The sequence below is a fragment of the Pararge aegeria genome, chromosome 7 (genome assembly GCF_905163445.1).
Source record: "Pararge aegeria chromosome 7, ilParAegt1.1, whole genome shotgun sequence".
NCBI lineage: Eukaryota > Metazoa > Arthropoda > Insecta > Lepidoptera > Nymphalidae > Pararge > Pararge aegeria.
The window spans coordinates 14828806-14850552 of NC_053186.1; the positions used below are offsets into that span (position 1 = coordinate 14828806).

General features: G+C 34.9%; 2 protein-coding genes across 2 annotated transcripts; one reads left to right on the plus strand and one right to left on the minus strand.

Annotated features, from left to right (window-relative positions):
- Positions 1 to 4038: 4038 nt before the first annotated feature.
- LOC120625111 (tetratricopeptide repeat protein 5-like) lies at positions 4039 to 16423 on the minus strand. The gene is made up of 8 exons (XM_039892043.1): positions 16240 to 16423; positions 14659 to 14791; positions 13768 to 13991; positions 13093 to 13392; positions 11409 to 11594; positions 6565 to 6740; positions 5429 to 5573; positions 4039 to 4600 (listed from the first exon to the last, which is right to left on the minus strand). The coding sequence occupies exons 1-8, from the start codon at positions 16306 to 16308 to the stop codon at positions 4481 to 4483; spliced, it is 1353 nt and encodes a 450-aa protein (XP_039747977.1). The 5' UTR covers positions 16309 to 16423; the 3' UTR covers positions 4039 to 4480.
- A 2363-nt stretch (positions 16424 to 18786) lies between these two features.
- Positions 18787 to 21114, plus strand: LOC120625271. Its single transcript, XM_039892285.1, has one exon. It carries the CDS (start codon positions 18922 to 18924, stop codon positions 19669 to 19671), a length of 750 nt encoding a protein of 249 aa, XP_039748219.1. The 5' UTR covers positions 18787 to 18921; the 3' UTR covers positions 19672 to 21114.
- The last annotated feature ends 633 nt before the right edge of the window (positions 21115 to 21747 follow it).

Consider the following 21747-nt stretch of genomic DNA (forward strand, 5'->3'; position numbering starts at 1 on the left):
ATGAAATGGTAGAAACTCCATGAACTTAAAACACTCCCAATTATATTGACAGACGAATGCTACAGTTTCATTAATATAAAAAAAAAATATAGCAAAAAAAACAGATCAAACTATCCGAACAAGGAAAGCTAAAATTATAGTTAATTGAACAAATTCTAATAATATTAACGGACCATCATGAACTTAATTAAAGTATCCACTGATTGTATACATCGAATTCTATTAAGATTAATTCCTTAGAAAAATATATTCTTCGTTGGAATATTATCTTAAAAAAAAAAAAAAAAGATTAATTATATATTGAAGTACCAATGCAGTGTCAAATTTAATGAGCATAATCTAACAAATTCTTAACATATAAATTAGATTGTCGTCTATAACACCCATGGACCAATACCCACACAATGCGAAATTTTATTAGCATAATGCATTCAAGTACCAAAAAAAAAATTTAATGTCTTTAGCACTTTAAAATGGACGGTTTAAAAACTAATTAAAGTGGCCACGTAATAATAATAAATATACTACGACAATACACAGATCGCCATCTAGCCCCAAAGTAAGCGTAGCTTGTGTTATGGGTAGTAGGATAGCTGTTGAATATTTTTATAAACATAATACAAATAAATACTTATAACATACAGATAAACACCCAGACACTGAAAAACGTTCGTGTTCATCACACAAGCATTATCCAGTTGTGGGAATCGAACCCACGGCCTTTGACTCAGGAAGCAGGGTCGCTGCCCACTGCGCCAGTCGGCTGTCATAAACGAAAAAATAATCGAAGTAAGAATTTGTTATATTACGCTCATTTAGTATAATATAACAAATTCTTATAAAATTAATTCAATAATAGTACATAACACAATATAATTAGGCATTATAAAGTACTCCTCAACAAAGATTAATTATTAACATTGTGCATTGAACAAACTGGAACAAGAATTATATTTATGACCATAGAGCAACAAAATTGACTATTTTAAAAAGTAATAAACTACCCGCACAGTGCGTTCAACAAATAGTGCATAGTGCATTCAACAAATTCTAATTCCATTAACTACATATTATATTAATATTAATGTCCATGGTACAATATAATGGAGCTTTACCACACACTGCGAAGTTTTAACTTCATGGTTCATTTAAAAAATGATATTTTTCTTTTACGGGGTTCTCAGATAGACTCGAGCGAGCGACCCAACGCAACGATACGGCCAAAGCCATATTTAATACTTATTTTTGTAAAGGCGAAAATAAACGACTTTCGTTGACTGTTTGGTTGCGTATTATTCAAATTCTATGTTTGGTAACAAACACATACCAGGATAATATTTTGGATTTGTCGATATTTCGACCCAGTTGCATGGATCGTGGTCACGACGGGACCGGCGGTAAATATCGACAAATCCAAAATATTATCGTGGTATGTACCCGTTGTTGTTGTATATTTAAAAAAATGTTGATTAACCACGAAAATCAAAAAAAAGTTAAAATTTTTTAAAAAAATATAATAACATTAGTTTTATTAAGGACAATCACTCATGAAAAACAAAGGCACATTTTAAAGTACATATTCACGCAATACGCGGTTTAGTTAGAATAGTTTTACTGAAAATCTCTATTATGGTAATTAAGTATATGCACATCCATGACACAAGATAAAGGGCTGTTTTAAAACGAATTAAAACGACCAACCGATGCGAAGTTTAACTAGCATGGTGCATTCAACAAATTCTAATGACATTAATTTTATTAGGTAAAATAAATAAATATACTACGAAAATACATACATTGCCATCTAGCCCCAAAGTAAGCGTAGCTTGTGTTATGGGTACTAAGGTAGCTGATGAATATTTTTTTAATGAATATAATACACATAAATACTTATAATATACAGATAAACACCCAGACACTGAAATACATTCATGTTCATCACACAAACATTTTCCAGTTTTGGGAATCGAACCCACGACCTTGGACTCAGAAAGCAGGATCGCTGCCCACTGCGCCACTCGGCCGTCGAAGTCCTTCACACATGAAGACAAAGCTGTACCAATAAAGTACCCACCAAATGCGCGGTTTAGTAAGCATAATCATTCAAAAAATACCTATTATTCTAATTAATTATATTAATGTGCACAGTTCATATAATGGACTGTTATAAAACTAATTGATGCACCCACACAATGCGTATTTTAATTCATCAACTGCCTACAAGCGTCCACTGCTGAACATAGGCCTTTCCAAGAGCTCCCCACCACACACGGTCCTCCGCCTTTCTCATCCAGCCACTTCCAGCCACCTTTTTAAGGTCGTCCCATACAGCGCTTACCGATTCGCGGTCTCCACTCTAGAACACGTCTGCCCCAACGGCCATCGGTCCTACGACAGACATGACCCGCCCACTGCCACTTCAACTTGCTTATCCTTTGAGCTACGTCGGTGACCTTGGTTTTTCAACGGTTTTCCGCGTTGCGAATTCTATCCCGAAGAGATACTCCCAACATAGCTCGCTACATAGCGCGTCGCGACTTTAAATATTTTAATTAGCATGGTGCATTCAACAAATACTATCAACATTAATTTAATAGGTCCATAACACTATATAAAAAGGCCAAACAATGTTAAAATGTACCGTTACAAGGTACCAACACAATGCACAGTTTAGTAAGCATAATTGTTCCAAAAATCTCTAATCAAGTATTTAATTATATTAATGTCCATAGACAAATATAATGGACTGTTATTAAACTAGCGAACGAAAAAAACATAAAAGCATAACTGCTCTAAAATAGCCAAACGCAATCATAACCTCTTAGTACGCTAGTCACATTGCTGACGTATTAACTGCCGTCCAATCACGGCTGGTGCCGTGCTGCATAACATACAGTGGAACCAATCATTTATTTTGCGACTCAATTCACGGTGCATGCGCATATAGACTCATTGGTACCAATTTCCAATGTCAATTAGTTAGAAAAGGCGACTTCTATGGTTTTTTTCGTTCGTGCTGTATAAAATATATATAAAGTGTGATAGAATATTAGTCACATTTTTATTATTTAGGTTCATCACACATAAAGACAAAGCTATACCATATATATATAAATATAAACCTACTAACGAAATGCGCGGTTTAGTTAGCATAGTCTTACCAAAAATCTCTAATAAGGTATTTAATTATATTAATGCCCATATCACAATAATAATGGACTGTTATTATAGTTATTTATGCAACTGTTTTATATTAAGGGGTATTGAAACACGAATATGGGTTAATAGTATCATGTGATACTGTTAACATGTGAGTGTTTTAATACCAAATTATCAATACATGCATACAAGACTTTGAAGAAGATTCTGAAGTTAGCTTACCTACTGCTAACATTAAAACAGCAAGTCCTAGTAACATAATATTATCCATTACTGAGTATATACAAATAAAGTAAGTTTTAATCAAAGAATAATTTACATGTAGTAATTAACATTTTTTATAGTGCAATTATTAAAAATCTCTAGAATATGTTATTTAATGTTGGAAGGTCCCGATCCCGATGTACTCGACGGAATATTTATATTCACTTTTTCTGAAATTAATCCTGATGTTCTTTTTCTAAAAAATCATACAGATATCACGCGTCGAGCAGTAAGAATGTGGCTGTCTGTTGAGTCAACCCTTCGCGCAGGAGGGATCGAAAAAAAAAACAAAGGAGTTCCATTATGAAATTCAGTACATCATTATATCATCCGTTTTATGAAAATTAAGCTTAATTTGCTATACTCCGCGAAAAGCCGGAGAATCTTTATGGTGTAATTTATAGTTTCTTAAATCCTTTTACTCCACACCATGTAGATCAGTATTTGTCATTATAATTATGTTCTTTGTATATGTACATTTATATGTCTATAATAATTAGACATAAATGATAAAATAAGATTTATATATGATATATACAGATCATATATAAATCTTATTTTATTTTTCTCTTTTAATAATTTATTATATTAGTTATTAGTAGTTGTAATTGCGATTTCCCGTCTATCATGTATATTCCGATCGTTAAGGTTACCGTGCAGAGATCACTTTTACCGCAGAGTATAGCAAATTAAGCTTAATTTTCATAATATATCATGGAATTCCGCAAAGTAACGCCTGCTTCTATCCGATATCATTCATTTTGATGGTATGTTTTAATTAGGACTTGTGTGATTGTTTTTATATCAGCAATAAGCTAACTGTTTCAGAATCTTTTAGAGAGGATATGAAGTATGGGAGTGGGACTAATTCAAACAGCACAATGCGACGTTCATTTAGCACGGTGCGTCCGAAAACTATTCACATTAATTTTATTAAGGTCCATAACACACTATCAAGGCCATACAAAGCTGGGCCACGAGAACTGTTGGCTTAACACGACTAGCGCATCGCCTGTATATGGCTGAAGCAGCCAGTGCATCGTGTCGAAGTCGGCTGTCAGTGTATCTCGTACGTGCTTGTTACACGCGTCCTGGCGAACTGGTTCCGGTTGACGCGCTTCCCGTTAACCAGCAATACTAGCGGGTTGTTCACACGAATCGACATGAAGTCGAACTTCTGCAATAAAATTAAAAATACGTTTTATCATCATCATCATTTGACGGGCGATTGGCGCAGTTTGCAGCGAGCCTGCATACTTTCCGGCGTGAGACGGTTCGATGCTTCATGCTAGTATAAAAAGATACGAGTAATTTAAAGATTAAATAGTACCTAACGAGTCGGTACTTATTGTTTTAATAACCAATACATACGAGTCCCTCTCTCATATTTTTCTTTATTTTTAAGTTAAGTTTTGACGGCCGATTGGCGCAGTTTGCAGCGAGCCTGCATTCTGAGTCCAAGGCTGTGGGTTGGATTCCCACAACTGGAAAATGTTTGTGTGATGAGAATGAATGTTTTTCAGTGTCTGGGTGTTTATATGTATATTCTAAGTATTTATGTATATTTGCGTGAAATTCTTTAGGCTTTTGAAAGAACGCTTGTAAAACAAAAATCAGAAGCACGGGATTTGCGACTTTAATACAAGTCACATTAGGTCCATTTTACTTTAACGATACGGAGTTTGATATGAGAAAACGATACGGAGTTTGATATGAGAAAACTACTCGTCGGTTGCGAGCGAGCAAATCTTGTACAAAGGCAGGGTCACCGCAGAATCAGTCAAACACAGATGCACTCTCTATTCCCTCACTATCTTAGTCGATGTTTCAGGCCTAGCAACAATAGACAATATAAAAACTATTGAGTAGGTGTAATGTATACAGTGTGTGTGTGTGTGTGTTTGTGTGCGAGTATGTGTGCGAGTGCGTGTGCGTGCAATTGATTAAGTGTGTCTATATCCGTTATATTGTTAATAAATGATAGAAGTACGTGTAGTGTACTCACAGCCAAGTCTGAATCCATAGCATGCGTGGTCAGCACTGGTTCCGGAACTGCGACCACGTCTCCGATGATAACACCGCGCCCGTTCGCCCAGTTGTACACGGACACACACACGCATTTGAGACTCTTGTCTATTACTGCGAAGGTACTGGAACACAAGTATTTGAATTAAAAATTTAAAAAGCCCCAGAATTCTATAGCTAAGCCCTTTCATTTGATACTCCATATCAATGTTTAAATTGTGAAAATATATAAACAGCCATTTTGGCCCGTTTTTCACTAAACATAGCCAAACCATTGAAATGTGTTCAACAGTTGGGTGCTACAATGCACACAGGCGTAACAACGCGCGCACACACACGCACACGCACACGCACGCACGCACGCACACATGCACACATGCATGCATACACGCACGCATCGTAGTCACAGAGGCTTAAAAACGTCGGTGCTTAAAAACGGTTATGGCTTAAGCAGTGTGACAAATGCTGGCATCTTCATACATTACATATTTAATACATAATATAAATTTAAACACTGTTTGTTAGTCTGCAAATAGGGGTTACAGCTTAAGTACGGGCCAATACTTCCATACTACTATTACATAATATGCTAAACAAAAACTGTTTGTTTGTTTGTCAGAACTTCTTGATGAAATTTAGTAAAAAAAACAGCGTGTCCTACAGGGCTCCAGGGTGCAAGTTATTTCTAGGCAAAATTATATCGAGATCTGTACAGTGGTTGATACGAACATAAGTTACAAAGAAACAGACCAACTTCTATAATCATCTATAATATTGGGACACGCGGGAATTTTAGAATGTTTTCTGCTTGGTCCTTCATTAATTGACTATAAAAAAAACACAGATGTCTAGGGTAATCGGGGAGATGCCAACATGTATAAAAATAACTCACAAAGGTAACGATTAACATCTACGCCTCAGATTGATAAACACTGGGCAAAACTTTGCAGGGTCTGTTCCTTGGATGACCTGGGAAGTTTTGCTCTGTTTCCAGGCGATGGTTTTCCACTTGCCATCAGGAGGGTTTTCTGCTTGGTCCATCATTAATTGACTATAAAAAAAACACAGATGTCTAGGGTAATCGGGGAGATGCCAACATGTATAAAAATAACTCACAAAGGTACAGCGTTCTTGTTATGTATGGAGCCTAGGACTCTAGCCAGAATGACTTTGCCTTCATTACTGCCCTCTTGTAGTTCGTCTAACCCGACGTGCACCAATTGCACGTCTTTACGGGTACCGGAATTGTATAAGTCCGTTGCATACTCGCCCAGCATCTTCTTGTCTATGGTCTGTAAACCATAATAATAAATTTATAATTTATATATTTACTGAATACATAGTTTACACTTAACATTGTTCTTCTAATCAAACTCCTTCATTTGATACTTATAATGAGGAAGTTGTGAAAAAATGTAATTAGCGATTTTCATCAAACATAGCTAACTCTCTGGACTAATTCACAAAATCGGTTTAGTAGTTCCGGAGGTGATGCCACAGACACACACCCAGACACGCTAGGCATCTTCTAGGCAAGCGCGCTTCATCTTAGGCTGCATCATCACTCACCATCAGGTGTGATTGCAGTCAAGCACTTGTCTATTTAAAAAAAAAAAAAGACCCGTCAAAGTTATACTACCCTCTATTCGGCGTCGGGGGTTAAAAAATTATTTTGAACAGTTAAAAAAAAAATTATAAGCATGAATGAGACATTGTTAGGGATCTTAAAATAATTCAGCATTTTATAGCAAGCTTTCATTAGTATTAAACTTGTATTTATAGTGCTTTTTGTGACAGAGCACGTACGGAAGTGCAACGCTACGCTTATTTCTGCCGCTAATCAGAAATCATGATTGTTGCATGTGTTCCTCAGGGTGATTAGGACATCAGGGGGATTATCTCGCGACAGGTTTGCGACAGGCGTAAATCTTGCAATCACTGCTGTCTAACGTCACTTTTGTTTGCTTATTGTACGGAAAACTTAAGTTTGACAGCAATGATCGCAAGATTACGCCTGTCGCAAACTGTTGCAAGACAGGTAGTCACCCTGCTGGTGTAATTACAGACCCATGAGGCTTAACAGCTACGCCTCAGGTTGTTGGACACATTGCAGTACATTGTAGGAAGTGTTCCTTGCATGTCCCGCAAAGTATAGCTAATTTTTTTTTTTTTTAATTTATTGTTCAAAATAAATGTTACAAATATTTTCCAACATAATTATCCATCCCCTTAGAAACTATGCGTTTATGGTGGGGATTGCGGGTGCGCAAGTATATATCTTTAAAAATATTCAACTACTTAATCTAAAAGTAAATGTAACTTAATCTTAATGTAAATCATTTAGACAATCTTAATCGAACAGTGGCATTCTTTTTAAACTATTAGCTAAAAAATGTCTTTTAAATTTCCTTAAAAATATATGTTTTTTTTTTTCATTTATACATTGCAAAGCTGGTGGGAGATCTTATATAGGGAGAAGCGGGTGGGAGAATAGGCGATGGTTTTCCATTAACCAACAATTCTCCTGGACAACGAGTCGCCTGTGTTTATTCCCAGTTATATGTCCAAAGAACTTGAGGATTCGTATCTGCGCAGTCGACGATAACCTCTATTTGACTTTTAGTTCTTCCAAGATCGTCACGTTGGTCCGAAATGCTGTCCAAGGGATCCACAACAGTCGCCGAGAGCACCTTATTTCTAGTACATCGATTCTGCGACGGTCTTTCAAGCGTACTGTCCGTGTTTCTGCGCCATACAGAAATATTAGGAAGACCGAACTTCTCATCAGGCGGACTTTCGTGATCTTAATTAAGTATAATGCGGTTGCACCAGTTTTTTTAGCCTTACAACGGCAGATCTTGTAATAGCATATCTCCTTTGAATCTCTTCTTCACACCCACCCGTGTTAGTGATGGTAGAGCCAACCATTAATACAATAAAAAAAAGTATATTGTACCAAAAATATAAATAAATAAATATAAATATAAACTACGACAATACACACATCGCCATCTAGCCCCAAAGTAAGCGTAGCTTGTGTTATGGGTACTGAGATGACTGATGAATCTATATATATATAATGAAAATGGTCTTCGTTTGAGGCTAAATCATGCCTAAACCACTGATCGTATCGACATGAAACTACCACCATTCGATGCGAAATTTTTCCTAGATGGTTTATGGCTATCTATTTTTTTGAATTCCAACATTCCTTCATTTTTTTATTGCTGTTTTACTTTTATGAACATTTATCCCGCTAATAAAAACAAAAGATAAGCATTTTCTCTTGATTCTTTTGTTTTCATGGATTTCAACAGAGTGTATTAAACGGATTATGGTTTTTTACATTCAGCTAAGAATCTACTCACGGTAGTGGAGAACGGCTGGACCAATTGGGCTTTTTTTTATCTTCAGAATTGTCAGGAGAAAGTTTTGTATGTAAGAAAATTTTAAAAAAGCCCGATAAAAAGTTAAAAATTTCGATGATAATCGAAGAATTCCCATCTATATAGTCACTCACCACGAAATCTCGGGAACCATAAGACTTAGAAACGTGAAACTTGGTAGGAATATTACTTTTGCTATGTAGAGGTCAGCTATGAATAGATTTTAAGAAATTCATTCCCCAAAGGGGATTGCGGGGGCGTTAACAATGAACAATTCCCGTTTTTAAACTATAGCTCCTATAGACTTCAAATTTGGTAGGAATCTTCTGTAAGAGGTGTAGAAATAGGCTATGAACGAATTTTACCATAGCTCACCCCACAGGGGGTTGCGGGGGTGGGTATTAACAATTAATATTTTTAATTTTCCAGCTAAAGCTCCTACAAGCTCCAAATTTTGTAGGAATTTTCTATAAGTGATGTAAAAATGATATATGAACAAATTTTACGATATCCCACCCCAAAGAAGATTGCGGGGGCGTTAACAATGAAAATTTTCAATTTCCAAGCGATAGCTCCTATAGACTCCAAATTTAGTGAGAGTGTTCTATATGTAATATAAAAATGATCTTCGAGTGGATTTTACAATGAATCACCTCCAATAAGGTTCGCGGGGGTGGGTGTTAACAATAAAAAATTTCAATTTCGAAATAGCTTCTAAAAATTCTAAATATGGTAGGAATCTTTTATTATTCACATCTCAAAATGGATTTCAATAAAGTCTACTTCCGACAGGAATTGCGGGGGTGGGTGTTAAAATCTAAAATTTTTATTTCTAACCTGTAACTTCTACAGACTCCAAATTTGGTGGGGATCTTCGTGTATGTAGGGATATTCGTGTATTTCCTAACAACAATCGTCTTTTTGGCAGCGGAGAAAAAGTCATTGAGAGGTTTCAAAAACTAAACTTTACATGTAGCTATCCAATCAAGGGACTAAGAATTTTACATTCATTTTACTTTTGCAGACTACATAACCGACGAATTCTTTTATTGCGGGATCGCGGAAATGTAACAGATTAAAATGAATGCATTTTCCAAGCACATGAGATGTGGAAAAGAAATTTAGTTACTTATTCCAATAGAATTCATAAAAAACATGCACAATTAATTTTCTATAAAAAATTGATGTCACGGAGAAAATTTTAGTTAACAGAAAATTCGTCGCACTTGAACCTAGACAGATTTCAACTTCACATATGAGACTTGCAATGACTTTAACTTAAACTTTCAATACTCATTTCAAATTTTTTTCTTCATTTCAATTATTATTAATTTTTGGAAGAAAGGCACGGAAATGTTATAATGATTGCACATTGAAAGTTACAATAAATATTAGTGAGAAAAATCACCTGGATGAAAGATACAAGCTAAATCGATGGAATTTGGAATTTGAGTAAGTCTAAACAATATCGATGCTTACAGTTCTATCCGCGGGGCCTATTTATGTTCATACAAAAATAAAAAAAAAAAGGAGAATAACAAAAATATGAAAAAAATAAATAAAAATGAAACATAAAATGTAATTTATTTCCTTTTTCAATTCGCCCAGCGAAGCGGGCTGGAAACGGCTAGTAATATACATAAATACAGATAAACACCTAAAAAATATTCATGTTCATCACCCAAATATTTTTCCAGTTGTGGGAATCGACGCAGAAAGCAGGATCGATGCCCACTGCGCCAACCGGCCGTCTATATTTTCTATTTTCGCGGATCGAAGCTAATTATAGTATTCAAGCTTGATTTTTACAAAAAACGTGTTTACATTTTAGTTTGTATACCATTTATAGCAATTTTTTTTTTATTCAGGAACTTCACACTCTTGTTCCTCCTTCCCCGTTCTACCACAGATCAGCGAGACACCGTGAGCGGTGGCATCCTTACGTGGTTGATATTCCATCAACACGCACGAAACGTTTTCTATCCACGTTTCTGATACGTGCCGCTAAGATGTGGAACGCCCTCCCGGCAACTGTGTTTCCTGCCATGTATAATTTGAGTACCTTCAAGGCTAGAGTGAATAGGCTTTTTCTAGGCAAGCGTGCTCCAACCTAGACCTCATCATTGCTTCCTACGAGGCATGATTGTCGTCAAACGCTGGCCTATCGTTAATAAAAAAATAAAAAAAAAGCTTGTTATAGAAATAAATATGTGAAGCGGTGATAGCCCAGTGGTTAAGGCTTCGGCTTTCCTTTCGTGGTGACCGAGTTCGTGCCCCGGCACGAAACACTGACTTTTCGGAGTTATGTGCATTTTTAATTTTTTTAATTTTTTTTTTTTTGTTTTTAACTTAAGCAAATTAAAATATCACTTGTTTTAAACAGTGCAGGAAAACATAGTGAGGAAACCTGCATGCCTGCGAGTTCTCCACGTTCTCAACGGCGTGTGAAGTCTACAGATCCGCACTTGGCCAGCGTGTGAGACTATGGCCTAAACCCTTCTCATTTTGTGTGGACACCCGTGCCCTGTAGTGGGCCGGTATTGGGTTGATGATGATGATAAAAAAAAAACTTACCTGAACCATATTCGAGATCCGTTTGGCCTTGAGCTTTCCGCGCGTGCGTACAAGGCGCGTCGCCTCAGTGAGGTAGTGGATAAGTTCCGCGCGCTCATCCACGGGGGGCTGCCAGCCGGGGTCGAGGCGACAGGATTGGTCGAACATCTTTATAGCCTCACCGTAACACTCCGAATACTTTAGAGCCTAATAACAATATACAACCATCTATATACAGCCATCTTTATACAGGGTTAAAAAAAAAAAAAACCCCTCGGCTTTGTAGTCTCTTAAATTCCTCCTGAACTCCTGTTTTACGACTTTTCAAAATTCAGTATTAATTCATAAAAATAAAATTTATAAATCATGTTATTACTCTAAAGCGACATTACACTGTGAAACCATATTTGGTTCACAATGTCCAAATTGCGAAACCGCTGCGAGCACGCACTATAGAGTCGTGGTTCGTGCGCTGTCGCTGATGTTGCACAAAGAGACACAGAGTACACAGTACACAGAGTAGTAAAAAGTAGAGTATCTATGTAAAATATTGAATATTGAATATTTCACAAACTATCGAGTTAAAAAAAAAGTGTTAGAACAAAAGTTGTTAGTTTTAATGTAAACAAATACAGGCCGAGAGCTTTCTGGTATTTTTTATGTTACCCTGTATAAAACTAATTTAACCTAAGTTTCAATAAGCTGCACAGTAAGAGACATTTTTTTCACAAGTAAATGACAAAATGTTTATCTTCTCCAACTGTTTTATCCACGATTCGAGTATGGACGAACAAGTGGAAATAAAATCCAAATAATATCATTGATAGCCTATAACAGTCTACTGCTGCACTAAATACCTATCACAAATGGGAGTAGTAGTGGGATTGTAGTAGTAGCACAAAAGATGCTGCTGCTCGTATACATCTCAATAAATGAGATGAAGATTGGTGGTGCAAGGACAGTTCGAAGGAAACAGGGCGGTCACCAACTAAATGGACATATACGGTGAAATTGTTGACCCAGACAACTGTTTTGGAGTGCTTCCAACACGCTGCCAACCGCCAAAAGTGGCGAAGACTTGACAAGAAGCCATTCGATCCAATGAAGCCTTACGCCATACAATTCATCACAGCAGCCACTTATACAATATTTCATTCGCAAATTGCTAGAAAAGGTTTCGCATAACTCTACTTGAAGACTGTTGTACTGTTCTTGCATCTTTATCCAAATAATCAGTAAAATATCGGTAATTTAATACGGATTAAACAAATAAATAAATAAATACACTACGACAATACAACCATCGCCATCTAGCCCCAAACTAAGCGTAGCTTATGTTATGGGTACTAAGATGACTGATGAATATTTTTATGAATAATGTACATAAATATGACAAATATAAAAAAAAAATACATAAAAATTCATAAATCATTTTTGATTTATGATTTTTTTTTATATTAAATACTTGAGATTAATATCAAATATACAAAATAGGTAAAAATTAGAATTTCATATAAAGATAAACTCCCAGCACTGGAAAATCTTCATGTTCATTACACAAACATTTTTTTATTGTGGGAATCCCCGGCCTTGAAATCAGAAAGCAGGCTCGCTGCCCACTGCGCCAATCGGCCGTCAAATTTATCATGTCAAATATATCATGGATTATATATATATGAATGGAATAGCAAAATCTTTAACCCACCACTCCTTTATTATAATGCAAGTCCGGCTGTCCCTTCGCCACAGGGTCTGCCCAGGCCTGTTTATATGCACTCATACACAACTTCAGCGTAGCAGGATCTTGCGCCACCATAAAGTATTGACACAAGTAAGAGTTCCCCAAAACCGACCAGGACACTCCATCTTTGATATCTTGTGCTACCGCTTCCTTGGCTAGCTCCACGCTTTTAAACATGGCTGATGATATTTCACTCTGTTTTAGCTGACCGCTCTCTTGACGTAGGATTATAGCTAGACTACGAAGAGCTAGGCGATTCCGCTCCTGAGAATTAAAACACTTTATTGTACACCAAAAGACACAAGATTAAGTTTATTCTATTCCACATTTAGGTCACAAAATCGACGGCCTTGGCGGATTTCCCTGTTGGTTTAATGCTTGTTCTATTGCAATAGTCCACCAATCCGCACTGGGCCAGTGTGGTGGACTACGGTCTTAAACTAACTAACACTGCTTTAAGGTGTGTAAGTAAGCTTTGACTTTCATTATTATAACATGTCTCCAAGGCACAAGGGTGGGTGCAGATACTGAAAATTTAGGCCCAGTTTTTTTCAACTAGTTTTTTTTTTGTATTTAAATTTTTTTTAACTTAATTTATCTAATAATATAATCTAAAAACATAAATAATCTTATACATACATGTTTAAGAGCACCTTCAAAGCTAGCTTTAGCCTCTTGTAAATTCATGTTCTTTAGATAACACTCCCCAAGTTCATTCCACGCATTTACTAAATGTGGATTGAGTTTCACCGCCTTGCTGAGGCACTGCATCGCACGTGAGTCGTAAGTTGAACTTATGTTGTAGCACTTTCCTTTCATGTAGAGGAATTCTGCTCGCACAGCAAATGGAATTTGGACATCCACTGAAATTTTTATATTTTCTGATCAAGGTACTGATATTCAAGTTTCTTTATTAAAATAGATCTACAAAAGGCCTGTTATAAGCTACACTCACTATCTTACACTGATTTGATTTGAATAAGAAACTGGTTTGCACTGCTATGGGGTTGTCTGTGAATTATGTTGCCTTATGATTTAGTGAGTTTCATGAGATAATACCAAGTAGTCTTGATTAGTTTAGCTAGTTTATTCAGATTCTATCGACTTATTTTGACCTATTAGTGAGATTAAGTATTAAGAGGAAAATGTTTGAGAAATGCACATTGTGGGATAGGATGGGCCACAGCTATTCAAACTGTAAAGAGTCAGAAAATAAATGATTTTTAATAATAATTGACGGGCTAAGCAGATGGCCACCTGATGGTAAGTGGAAGACTCCCTTATGAACAGACAGACACTCTTGCAAGGCTAGGAACACATCCTAAAAAGTGACACCTTGTGTCCATCAACCTGACATGTAGGTGTTAAGCCTGCCTGTAATTCCACTGGACTGACACTGGACCTGAACACACCAGCGGCAGAAATATATATGGTGGTAGTATTTGCCCCGACTATCACAAAAAGCTCTGATAGTCTAGTTGACTAATTAATTATTACAACAACGTGACACTAAATCTAAAATAAACTTACCATTGTAGCTTTCGAATTTTGCAACCAATAAATCTTTTTTCTCATTAACACACTTGTTCTTTTGTGATGCCATTTCTACAGGGTGATTCTCAAAAAATAAATCCCTATAGGAATACAGCTTTTTTAACTCATTCTGAAAAGGAAATACATATATTTATAATAATAAGGGGCAAAGGAACTTCTCAATAATTGAATATTAGTAATATGTTAGTTTTAAGAAATGTAAGTGTATGAGATAAGCAGGTGTATGTCAAGCAAATAGAGTTGAAAATTTAATAAATATGTATAAAAGTTCAGTGTAAAAATAGAATATTTAAATTCAAAATTTCTTTATTCATATAGGCCTATCACAGGCACTTATGAAGCGTTCATACATATTTGTTTACATAATTGTAAGGGGATGGTGATAACTTTGTTTGCCAACTTAAAGCTAAAGCTACGAGGGTTCCAAACGCGCCCTGGTCTGAGAAGAGTTCACAACAAACTTAGCCGGGTAAATTTTTTTTTATTATCACCATCTTCCAGAAAATTTATATTAAGATATGAAGCTAGAACAATTCACACCCAAGCTTTTTTATCGTTTAAGTAATCCTTAATATTACAATAGGATTTTTCTGTAAGCTTACGTTTTATATAAACTTTGAACTTATTGAGAGACATCTCAAAAATTTATTTTGGTAATTTGTTATAAAATAATATATATCGCCCTTGAATGAATTTGCAATTTTGTGTAGCCTAGTAAACTGCACAACGAGTTTATTTTTGCTTCTAATATTTATATTGTTACAGTGCATTTTCTTTTTAAATTTTGATATATTTTTATGGACATAAATTAAATTTTCATATATTGACTGACTATGCACCTATTTATAAAGCTTGTTTCAATTCTGCACTTATCAGAAGCTTAGAAAAGTATAAGTTGACATTATTATTAAATCACAAATAACTTAGATTACAAATGAACATTCCCACAGAAAATTTGACACAGAGAAACTATCCAAGTAAATAAGCAGTACTTATTTATTTATTATTTTGAGGGTTAATCTTAGTCTTATACCTGTTGTAAGAAACCAACATAAAACAATAGGTTCACAAGTTTTGTCTTAAGCATAGGTTGACCGATACTAATGAAAACATAACATTTATTCAAATGAAAGTTTTACATGATGCAAAATTTATTATAGTCTAGTTTTTTTTAAGCTATTACAGCTTAGAAAACATATAAATTTAATATACTGGCACGAGTGCACCGTTTTCGGCGTAGAAATACTCAAATACGTTGTTTTAGATTTCCAAGTAAGCCGGTAACCGTTCAGTGTATAGCATGAGCGCTGCAAAGACTAATCATTGCTCCAATTTCATTTTAAAGACCATGTTACTGGTATTGCGTCTTGGTGCATACTAAATTAAAATCAATAACTCCAGCATAATATTTACAAAGACATAGGCTAGTCTTATTTAGCATTTTATGTAATTTTCAGTTGATATGCAAGTTTGGGCAAAGTAATTGTACACAAATCATATTATAAGGGCAAGTTATTATGTTAAATAAGTAAATGTGTTCGCACGTCGGGCACATACCGCTAAATCTAACATGATTTCAGAAACATTTTCTATTAATTCCAACTGATCCTCTGGTTCACTTGCCATGGTTGCTTAAATTTATGCGCAGATACTTTTTGATTTATAAAACAACACTTTAATTTTCAAAGGCGCTCATTGTTCAATTTACCATTTATTTTTATTTTGTAATCAAAACCAATTGGAAATGGGATACAAAACTACTGTCAAAAACGGAATCCCAGATAATCAAACCTCAATAGAATATAAAGATAAAGAGTATACAAACACGTCAAATTACTATTATAATAATTTTTAGTACTATCAGTGACCATAATAATTTCAATTCTTTTTTCATCCCTCTATATTTCATCATTGCTCTGTTTATACATCAATAACAAGTCATCAACCAGATCGTCTTAAATAGGACTGTATTTAAAAAAATACCTTTTCCTTCTAACCATATAGAACAAATAGATTGTAGTTTTGGTGAGGTCCAAGACCTCACCAAAACTACAATCTATTTGTACAAAAAAAGTTAAGCTTTTATGCCTCTGCAGAGAAAGAGGTGTGTTCCCAATTGTAGGTCAATCATTAGGCTGATTAGAAATATTGAAAATAACTACATACTCATAATTCTTCTCTTTTTTATCAATATGGAAAAAAGCTATTCATATTCTATTTTCTGTGCTGTTTTCCTTTAATATGCCTTCCAAGATTATCAACATTACAAGATACCCCAGTGGAACATTTATTGCACGTAGCTTTGTCTTCTGTAGGATTAGTTAAATATGCATCTATGGTTATATTCTGACCTTCGATCAGCCTTAGTATCTTTGATAGCCTTACATTATGCTCTTTATCCTCGTCAACATGTTCAAATATTGTTTCAATATAATTTTCTAAGTAAACTTGGCATATTTTACACCATAAAACATCATCGCTGCCCTCGACTGAAAAAATGCTATTGTAAGGTTGCACACCCATCGAACGAGCTCTTCCATGTCGTGGACCATTTATATGTCCCTGAATAAATTCATAAAATGTAAATTCCATGTTGCGATCGCATATTGTACAATGAACTTTCACTTCTTGTATATACCTTGGTAATTCTAAAAATGCTCCATCCTTCGACCAATTACCATATAAGTAGAGTACAGGTAGCAAAAAAAATAAGGTTTACATTAAAGTGTATTTAACATTTTAACACAACGAAGATAGTATAACGAAATATGGGGATATTTATCTGTTAGTTTTTTGAATAAAATTCTTTCAATTATGAAAAATGTGCCTTTTTGTTGAAGTGTCACGGCGTGGCGACCCTTTAGGGCCTTTTATAATTTTGAGGTGACACTATCCCGGGTAGCGGGACGATATGTTGTAGTCTGAAAATAAAATTCCATGATATAGTAAATAAATAAATATACTACGGCAATACACACTCGCCATCTAGCCCCAAAGTAAGCGTAGCTTGTGTTATGGGTACTGAGATGACTGATGAATATTTTTATGAATAATATACATAAATACTTATAACATACAGATAAATGCCCTGACACTGAAAAACATTCATGTTCATCACACAAACATTTCACAGTTGTGGGATTCGAACCCACAGCCTCGGACTCCGAAGGCAGGGTCGCTGCCCACTGCGCCAGTTGGCCGACATACACGGTCATAGTTATGCCATCCCACATAATTATTCATATTAATTATTCGCCTATACTTTATTTATAAAACTTATTATTTCTTTGTGCTTTGCACTTTGTGTATGAACTTCGAAGTTTATTACAATTTGTTTACAAAGTCCGCATAGGTAACAATATTGATATTGATATAAATATAAATATAATATAATATTAATAAATTGTTTTCACAAATATTGATATTGTTCCGTACCATTATTCTACGTCTATTGAGATCCGTATGATTTTTGTTATTATTTATTACTATTATTAATTATTATTATTAACTCACCATCTAGAATAACGATATCTTCGTAATAAGCCATTCTTATTTTACTAAAGAACTTTGTTCTCTGATTAAATTTTTATTTAAATTAAAAGAAATATTTTTTACATAATATAAAAGTTTATTTCTTTTCCAAACAGTTTATTTTGATTTGTTTTTTTTTTTATATTAAGAGATGAAATTTAAGTTTGGTGTGCTAATAGGATACTCCTTGCGGTAACGGGTTTCGTAAATTTTTAAACAAATAATTCAGCAATCTAAAATAAACGGACCTGTGGTTTTTTAAATCTGAGAAAACTATTAAAACGCATTTAATTTTTAAATGGGCAAACAAATAGTTGTGCATTGAACCCAACTCGAATCCGTGCGATTAAAGAACATTGATGCGCAAACAGATTAGTCAGCACGTTTGATAGGTTTAAATAATCTAAAGGAAATACGGAAATTCTCGTAAAGAGTAAAATGCAATATTTCAGTTTTGATTTTTCTAATAAATATTCTAAAATTGATTTTATGAGTCGGATGCAGTGCCCAAACGCCCTTAGGATCATTGAGTAGAGAACAAAGCGCATACTCTGTGTACCCTAATAACAATTGTCAATGTCAATTTGTCGGATTCTTGCTTCGTCTTTCAAACAAATCTATAGCCTTTACCTAAATTACGAAATTACAAGTAGTTAGTATTCAATTTAAAGAAGTAATTCCAACGAAATAAAGACTAGCAAATAAATAATGAAAACTGGCTTGTTGTTCGGTATCGTTGCGAACTCGAAAACGCGGGTGCGCTGCGTTTTCTGCGGGGTCTATATACCGAAGGCCACTAAATGCATCGAAGAGCACACCAACGGAATGAAACATAAGGAGACTATAGATTTGATGTCGGAGAATGGGATGAGCTATTACAACGACGACGAATTGTACTGTAAGCCTTGTAATGTTTATCTCTCTGAGGAGGACTCTGTCGCTTCACATCTGGAGGGTGAGGAACACGCGAATTGGATAGCCGCTATGGACGATTTGATAGAAGGTGAGTTCATAAACATCGATGCGTATCTAGCCACTGAAAGCGAGGACGTATTTTGCGAAGTGTGCAACACTAAAGTCACTTGCACCCTGCAAAATATAGAAGAGCACGTAAATGACATCCTGCACCGCAGCAATGTAGCCGAAAAACTCAAGCCACTGAATGGAATATTTCCTGTCGAGAACGACGATGAGTTATGGTGTAAAGTCTGCGATGAGTACATAGAAAACACAGCGCGAAGCCTGCTAGATCATATTGATGATGACAAACAACATGTTGAATGGTTTATGGATATAGAAGATCTGATTGAGGGACAGGAAGTATCTATTCAGGATTACCTTAAAAATGAGCATGAGAAGAATGCGTACTGCAACAAATGTCAGATGCAAATACTATGTAATTCTCAAAGTATAGAGGAACATGTCAATAGCGAAGCACATTTCAACCAATTTAGTTAATAACTCTCAGGCCTTTATTAGTTTCAATTGTTTATATTATGCAGGTCATTGTGTAAGCTTGATATTTATTTTTAGCATCCATTACCTTAAAACATCTATACCTAATAAATTTCCAAATATAAAAAAAAGCAAAATTTAATCATAATTAGTTAATTATTACCTATATTGTCAACTTTCAAGAAAACATTAATTTGGCAATACACTATATTTCCTTCAAATCTGAACTGAATTCTTCACATTCCTTTTTCATTTAGTTGTCCATTTTAAATTTGACTACTATCTGATAATAAACATCATCAGTGAATGTGTTATTTCTCAATAGCAATATAGGTACTGGCTTCCTTGCAATAAGTACAATAACTAGGTTCAATTTCTGGCATTAAATATTAGGATGAGTAATGCATAGTAAAGAGGCCAGTCTCACAAAACATAATGTAAAAAAAGTCTAAGAAGAAAATGAACAACTTATTTTTCTGACTTTGGTTATATATAAAAGTCTGTGAGACCTGAATTTGAGTTATTGTACTTTTTGTAGGAAAGACGGATCCCTTGCAACCAAGAGCAGCATCTATGACAGGACCAATATTATTTAAATTGCATAACAGAAGTAAATTGCAGTGGAATTGGAATTTATTTAAATCCTATAATTTTTTTACAATGATTATTATAAAATAATGTTGTCAGTCATTCTAATTTGTTATTGTAAAATACATTTAATTCAGGGATTCGAAAATTATAATGATATTATTTAATTAATACTTTATGCATGTTTAGTTACATTCTTTATTTTTTTTGTGCAGAAACATCACCAATTTGTGTTCTGTCCTTCTATTAAGTTATATGTAATTTGAGGAAGGAAAATAAGAAAATGTAATTTAAACCAGGTCCCACCTTTTTCGTTTAAATATTATATTTGAAAATCTAGGGTTGTTCCAAATTGAAATTATACACCAGTCCTAATTTCATCAAAAGTTGTTGTTTTTCATGCATTCTTTGCATAAATTAATACAGTCCACATTGAATAAAGGTCTGGGGGTTTTTCCCACCTATTGTATAAAATCCTGCACTTTTTAAAGAATGTTTAGCCTAAGCCTAAGATTTGGAGTGATGCATAATTTTAATTTGAAATAACTACTGATGTAATTACTATGATACAACAATGTATATTAAAGACATTCACAAATTGCTTTATGATGTCATATAATATCAGAGGGTGAATGATAAGATAGGAAGATGTGCATTAAGCTAATTATAGTGTCACTTCTATTGAAAATGTCAGGTGTTATCTTACCAACAACATAATTTACATACATTTCACCTTTTTAGCATAAAGGGAGACCATAGCGATATATATCTTTGCATAATTTAGAAATATTACATAGCAACATAACATTAAGTATGTAACTATTACAAGACATTAATAAAATTTTAATGTGGCCTAAATTACAGTTTTTGATTTGTATGTGGCATGGGAACAAGGTTTAAACTTCTCTGGTTGGACTGGTCAGGTTGGACTCTTCTCTCCCGCCCTTCACTCCTACCAGGCTGCCCATGTGCTGATTGGTGAAATCTCAGGCATGCAGGATTCCTCACGATGTTTCCATTTAAAGAAAAAAAGTTAAATCAAATGATATTCAATTGCCTAAAACGCACATAACTCCGAAAGTAAGAGGAGCGTGCTCAGCTTTGAAGATGAAACTATGCCCCAGCAGGGCTAGCACGGGCAGGAGACAAAAATTATTTCCCCTGATAAGGGATATAATTTTTGTGTCCACCTGCTAAATCACAGGAACATGGAATAGGAGAAGTTTACACCCGTTTATATTATTTGGATATACCCAATATTATTTGGATATTATTTTCACTTCTGCGCCAATGCTCTGAGAGTTAATAAAGCTGTGGGAGAAGATACATTTTTTATCCTTTCCCCCGGGAGATAATTGTGCCCTGGCCATGCTAGGGCCCCAAGTAATGTAACTGTCATGACTTGCCGTGTAGGTATATATATATATTTTAATAAAGATAGGCCTGCGCTTGACGACAATCATGCCTGTTAAAAAGTAATTATTATGTAGG